At 36.8% G+C, this 7289-nt stretch overlaps 1 protein-coding gene across 1 annotated transcript; it reads right to left on the reverse strand.

The window, feature by feature from the left end:
- Nucleotides 1–1951: 1951 nt before the first annotated feature.
- LOC147606477 (uncharacterized) lies at nt 1952–2960 on the reverse strand. Its single transcript, XM_086791755.1, has 2 exons — nt 2258–2960; nt 1952–2225 (listed from the first exon to the last, which is right to left on the reverse strand). The coding sequence occupies exons 1-2, from the start codon at nt 2705–2707 to the stop codon at nt 2193–2195; spliced, it is 483 nt and encodes a 160-aa protein (XP_086647881.1). The 5' UTR covers nt 2708–2960; the 3' UTR covers nt 1952–2192.
- Nucleotides 2961–7289: the final 4329 nt, after the last annotated feature.

Raw genomic sequence — 7289 nt, forward strand, 5'->3', positions numbered from 1 at the left:
ATAGACACTTACCAAGTCATCATTTTCCACCGATACATTAATAGACCCAAGGGATTCAACAATGCCCTTGATCTTTAAAGCATACTCATTGATAGACATGCTTTTTTTTTCCACAGTTTAATTGCAATTTCTTTGCCTTTGTGTTGATCTGGAACATCTGCAAACAGATTCTGCAATGCAACTACTGGAGTGTTGACATCCTGTATGTGTCCTATCATCGTGTCTGTGACACTAATGGTGGTGGAAAGCCAATACATGACTTTCCTTGCATCCTGGTTCTAATCCTTGAATGCCTTTATGTCTGTCGGAGCGGCATTCTCTTCAGACAAGTCAAGAGGCTCCTCAAAATCCTTTACCGATAAGGAAATTGGTCATTTTATGAACTTCCAGGCATGGAAGTTGTTCTTGTCCAGCTTCTCAGGCAATCTGATTGATTCTGTCTCACCAGACATGTTTTCTTTTACAACAATTAAAAAAAACTGCAACAGACAGTTTCTGTATGGAACCTGTATCATACCAATATCTTCTATGACTACTGTATAGCGGTACTTCAGTACAACCTGTAGGTCACCATATCTGACCAAAGTACATGTGCATACACCCACTGTTTGCACTCCCAAAATGCACTGCTGCACTGCAATAACCAAACTAGTGCTATCGAGCTCAACTAGTGTTATGGCAGATATCGAGCTCAACTAGTGCTCGATATCTCAATAGGACTAAGGCCTTGGTGATGCCCTTTGTCAATGACAATTTATTATCGGCTTTATTATTGACCAATGAGACTTTTAAGTCCACGGGCTACTAAATCAAAAATTAAAAAAGAGATTTTTTAAAGAGGAAATTATAACATCACATCTACCTTTCTTTTCTTAGTACTTATACATACATACGTATATAAATTATACACACACACACACATGAATATATATATACATACATACATACATATATATATATATATATATATATATATATATATATATATATATTCATGTGTGTGTTATACACACACACACACACACACAATACACAACACACATATCTATCTATCTATGTATATATAGATATGTGTGTGTGTATGTGTGTGTGTGTATAACACACACACACACACACACATGTATGTATAAATAAGTACTAAGAAAAGAAAGGTAGATGTGATGTTAAAACATCTCTTTTTTAATTTTTAATATTAGTACCAAATCCCTTTTTATTTCATGAAGCTCCATCAAGCAATATATGTATACACACACACACAATATATATATGTGTGTGTGTGTGTGTGTATAGACACACACATAATATATATATACATGCATACATACATACATACATACGTATGTACATATATATATATATATATATATATATATATATATATATATATATATATATATATATATATATATATATATATATAGATATAGATAGATAGATAGATAGATAGATATATATATATATATATATATATATATATATATATATATATATAGAGATAGATAGATAGATAGATAGATATATATATATATATATATATATATATATATATATATATATATATATATATAGATAGAGAGAGAGAGAGAGAGGGAGAGGGAGAGAGGGAGGTGGGGTTCTAACCTAAATAGGGAAAAACACTTGCAAATTGTATTAAATAACAAAGTCAAAAAAGAAGTTTGATCGAAACGAAAAACATAGAATCAACATCATGCTCTCCTCACAAAGTAAGATAACAAAAACAAGTTGTAAATTATCATTAATTTTCAAATGGTGTCTTGCTACCCACCACTTCTTATTACAAAGCAAAATGCAACACCAAAAATGGATTTTTTTTTTTAAAAGTAGCTGATTTAAACAACATTGGGTATGCTCAAATAAAAGTAATTTGTCACTTCATTAAATTAAAATCAATTTAAATCGATTAGATAACACTCAATTAAATTTGAATCGATTAAAGAATAACACCCACTGAAATTGATTAAATAACGCACCCAAAATGCTAGAGAATTACAAGGGGTACTCATCATCACCCAAAATGCTAGAGAATTACAAGGGGTACTCATCATCACTATCGTCATTCTTGAAGTCAACAAAGCCTTCTTCATCCTCTTCATTTTCCTGGCGCTGCTGCTCGATGAGCCTGAGAGTCGTGAAATACCTGCTCATCCTCATCGTTTCCTCCCGCGCCTGGGTCAGCCGCCACCGTCGCTGCAGTTCGTGTAAGCCTCTCACCAGCAGGAGAGGCGAGGGGCGGTGCCGGAGGGCCGGCTCCAGGCGCTGCAGCAGCTGTTGCTCGACGGCGCTGCCCGCCGCCGCCGCCGCCGCCACATACGATAAAGCGAGCAGTTATACTCAATTTGGCTTGCGCTTCACGTCCATGAACTGCACCGCAATCTAGGGTATACTCCTTCGCAGCTCCGTCAGGGCCTGCAAAGTCGGATAAAGAGGCGGTGGCGGTTCCGATGGGTTTGTTTCTGCGTCCGGTTCGTTTGGTGTACACAGTGAGCTTGAGCGTTGCGTTGCTGCGCAAAGAGACGGTGAAGGGGGTTTCCCAAGTGGGATGGAGGGTGCCGGTGGTGTCTTCATGGGTTTCGTAAGGCTCTGAGAGGGGGCCTTCGAGCTTGACCAAGGCGCGTGTTCGGCCTTTGGGCAGCTTGCGCACGTTGGGCAGGTTTGTTGCAGAGATGGCGAGAACCTCGAACAGCATTTAGGGTGAGAAGAGCAGGATTATCAGCAGCAGAAATGCTCAAAGAGGGCAGGAGGAAGGCGAGGGCTTTCTTCCGTCCAAGACTCGACTCTTTGCTTGAATCATCAGCTTACACGTTCTTAGAGGGCAGGGGGAAGGCGAGGGCTTTCTTCCGTCTAAGACTCGACTCTTTGCTTGAATCATCAGCTTACACGTTCTCAGCCTTTTCAAGTTTGACCTAGTGCTCCTCTCGCCCCCTTTGAAAGTCAAGGTCAACAAGTCAAAGTTGTAGGAAATCTAGGTGGCCACCCCAAGCAATAGCCTCACCTCTTGGGCTCTGTGTGTGCAAAAATTTTCACAAAGTATACAAAGGATAATGTCATATGCGATAAGAGCCCGGGGGAGGGGGATAACAACCGAGGGCGAGGGAGTTAGCCTAGCGATAGAGCATTCTTGCTCATATTGCGAGCATGAGTTCAAAACTCTCTCTCTCACACACACACACACTCCCTCTCTCTCTCCCCCACACAAGGGTGAGATTAAAGAAACGACCCTCTTTCCTCAAAAAGAAAAGTGATAAGTGGCTTCTTTCCCCTCTCCCTTCACTACAAGCCACCCATCTTTTGCCATCACTACATGATAACCAATATAGTAGAATAAAGGGGTATTCAAGGGGTACACTTCAAGAAAACCTATATATCATGTATGTTCAAGGGGTATTTTCAAGATCCCTTATCTGTGAATTTTGAGTAATGAACCCTTTTTCTATACAAATTTACATTTAAAAAAACTATTTAAAAAACCCTATATGTAAGTACATTTCTATAAAAATGTACATTAAAAATCTTACATAATTTTAAATGAATCCCCTCCTCTTTAAATAAACTTGCTAAAGCCTAACCAAAGCATCACTATAATAGCTAGAAAAATACCTTATTTGACTTTAATTGATCTTCAACGATTCCAGTTGATTCTAATTGAGGTCATGATTCATTCAAAATTGAGTATTAAGATAAATCAAGTCCAATTAATATCTATTTACTTTGATTAAATTTAATTGATCTCAATAGTGTGACTCTAGGACCTAAGCATGCTATGGTGTACCTAAAAGTACTTTCCATATAGTACAAAAAATGAACTTTACTATTTGTACTATGGGGAGTACTATTTATTCATTTGATATCCACATAAACTTTTATTTCGTTTAATAGTGTACCTATATGTGCTCATCTTTACCAACTTGACAAAACAAACACTTTAAAACTAGTTTTTATATAGCAATTGGACAATCTCATAGTACAGTATTATATTCACCAATAGTATGTACACCATGTCATGCTCAAGCATCCTCATTATGACCAATTGATTCTAATAAACACTAATTAATTTATCCAATTTACCTATCTCCCAAATTTGAATTGCCGTCACCTTGCGAAGTCATGGCCATCCCAAAATCAAAGGGTAAGACCTAGCATCAAGATTGGTGGGAATCACCTGATCTCAACCTTGATATAAAATGATCTTAATTGATATCATTATCTTGATTTAACTATGCTAGTTTTGATTGAGATTACTTGAGATCATTGAGGTCAATTAGTGCCAAATGATGCATTTAGAATCTTAAAACCTCTCTCTCTCTCTCTCTCTCTCTCTCTCTCTCTCTCTCTCTCTCTCTCTCTCTCCTTTTTTTATTAATATTCTATTATTGTGTTTTTGGTTTTGTTTTGTTTTGTGTAGCATTCTGAAATCCAACTCCAACTTTACTATAATAATAGGGTGAGATCTTACTTTTCTTTGTTGTATACTAGTATGGGATTTTTGTTTTTAAATTACTTATTATCTATGCGAGGGAACTCTTATTCTTCTTCTATGACATGTCATGAGAAAATCTTCTTCTTCTTTACCTTCTTATTTCTACCTTAGTTTAGGTGAGCTTAAGCATTTGGGACGTAAATATTTTGGGTGAACAGTTGTAGCTTTCTCCATTTTGCCCCAAAAAAAAAAGTTATAATAGTATTGTAAAGTGATGCTTTTACAAGACCTTTACTATGCTTTCATGATGCTTTTGTCATGGTTTGTGAGGGGAACACGAGGGTTTTTAATGACACTTTATTTTATGTAGTATAAAATTTTCACTATTTAAACATTTATTCCAATCTAATGTCATGTCTCTGACCTTGTCAAAGGAGCCATCATGCACCTCTCTCTTTCTCAATTTCAAATAACTCCCTTTCTTTTATGACTAGTGTTCCAAATTTGAAAATCCTTTGTACAAAATAATACCCAAGACATGTTGTAAACAATACTAAGAAGCATAAGCAATAAAAGTATTATTGTTCAAGTCAACATCTTATCTTAGCATTGCTCATGAAGCATGTGTCGTTGGGTCTTGCCTTCGAGCCACAAACATAACTTTCCATTGTGGGTGCACTCGTCCATTATGTCATCCCACGTTTTCACATCGAAATGCTCCTTGTTACCAAAGGGGTGAAGAGATATCTCAACTCGTCCATTATGTCCTTGTTTTAAGAAATAGGGATCGATCTCTCCTAATGACAACATAATCAACATGACCAATCTAATGTGGATGATACCTAGGTGAACTCATGATGATGAGTGTGTGCTAATTAAATTTCACCCAAGTTAATTAGACTGTAAGATAGATTAACTTGGACACATATAGAAACTTGATAAGTGCAAGTGATATGTTTGCTTGAAATAGCCCCCTTTTATATATTGAACACATATAGAAACTTGAGATAATATCAAGTGATATGTTTGCATTGCTTGAAATGGCCCCCTTTTGTATGAGGTGAGTATGTGTTGGCTTTGCTTGCTCATGTGGGATAACTTTGACTAGGTAACTTAGCACTCTAGAATCACTCATTTCAACACGCCCGCTTGATGCTAGATTAGGTATAATTTTTAGGCTTCCATTCTTCCTCTATTTACTCACTCCCTTTTGTGCACTTTGGCACCACTTTGTCAACAACCCGTAGATCTTTGGGCTACTCAAGGTGGTTGGATGTTGGTTACAAAATGATTGTGACTTTTTACTTTCTACATTCCTCTACGTGCTATAAGAAACTTTGGCCCATGTGCTACTTTGGCACTTCCTCCCCTTAATGCTACTTTAGCTCTAGGTGAGGGATGAATTTCCAACTTGGGTATGTCATCAGTCCCAGAGGCTAGTTACAAGCGCCTTTTGTAGGAAGTGGGATTTTTTGCAACAAATTTTTGTTTAAGAAATGGGTAGTTAGGTGAATGTTTGATGCAAGGGTTTTGCCGCTTCTCTTCCTTCTTCGTTGTATCTTTTCTTGTAGCCTTTATATTTGTTGCCACTTATGCTTGCATACTCATTTGGTTGCAGCATTTTTACAAAGGTTATACTCCTCCTTTTCACACACTCTAGTGTGCTCATTTGGTCGCTTTTACAATCTTTTTCACACTTGAGAGAATTTTTCTTGCTCATATTGACAATGGTTTCAATTTTTTTATTGAGGATGATTTGGTTGTGAGTTTGGATGAAGGCCTTGTTGACGAGACGATCTAACCGATGAAGCTATCACGGTTGTTGATGAAGCCCAAAACACAGTAGCACTTAAAGACTATTTGTAAAGACTCAAATATACACATTAGATGTGAACTAGGGCTTCACTAAGCCTCTTTTACACCTAAAATGTTAAAGTCTCAAAACTTAAGATTTTAGATTGGGCAGGACTGAGTTGTGAGAAGAAAATAATCCTAAATGCTAAATGCTAATAAATTTCCTAATTACCTTCCTAATATTACAAATCAAGTGCTAATAAGCTAAACTAACCTTGAGAGCTATACACAAGCTCTAATACCATGTTAAAAAAAAGGGGATCGAGCTCTCCTAATGACAATCAACTTTCTAACGAGATGCTAATCCTACTCTAATGGGCAATACAATCAACATGACTAATCTAAGGTGGATGATACCTAAGTGAACTCATGCTCATGAGTGTGTGCTAATTAAATTTCACTTAAGTTTATTAGACGCCAAGATAGATTAACTTAGACACATAGAGAAACTTGAGATAAGTGCAAGTGATATGTTTGCATTGCTTGAAATGGCCCCCTTTTATAGGAGGTGAGTACATGTTGGATTTGCTTTTTGCTCATGTGGGATAACTTTAAGGTGACTTGGCAATCTAGCATCACTCATTTCAATAGTCCTCACTCCATCATCACACAGGAATGCTCCTTCCCAAAGGAGTGAAGGGAGATCTATCAATGCCAAGATGATGGAGGAAAGAATAAATGTTGTGAAAGCGCGTAGCACTTTCGTAAGATTTCAACATTTTTGGAAAATCTTTCACATTAAACTTGAACTCCATACTTTACACTGATGGTTCTCTATCACAAAATATGGGGATAGAAGAAGCTCATGGAAGAGGGAAACCTATAATAACACCTATTCAAACAAAATCAAATAATAATACAATAGCATGCAAGAAAGAAAGAAGAGGAAATAAGGAAAGCTCATTATTGCTTATTTTCAAAAAAAGACTTATACACAAATGACTAGTTTTTGGCCAAACTCAAAAATGGTTCGGCCTCTAGTCTTTAGCAACTATGT

This window comes from Cibotium barometz, chromosome 57, assembly GCF_041138505.1.
Source record: "Cibotium barometz isolate CiBa-2024 chromosome 57, ASM4113850v1, whole genome shotgun sequence".
NCBI lineage: Eukaryota > Viridiplantae > Streptophyta > Polypodiopsida > Cyatheales > Cibotiaceae > Cibotium > Cibotium barometz.

Coding starts and splice junctions, on each gene's coding strand:
- LOC147606477 (XM_086791755.1), bottom strand. CDS start 2,707: ATGCTGTTCGAGGTTCTCGCCATCTCTGCAACAAACCTGCCCAACGTG. Junction 2,226..2,257: donor CGCCTGGAGCCGGCCCTCCG/GCACCGCCCCTC, acceptor TGCTGGTGAGAG/GCTTACACGAACTGCAGCGA.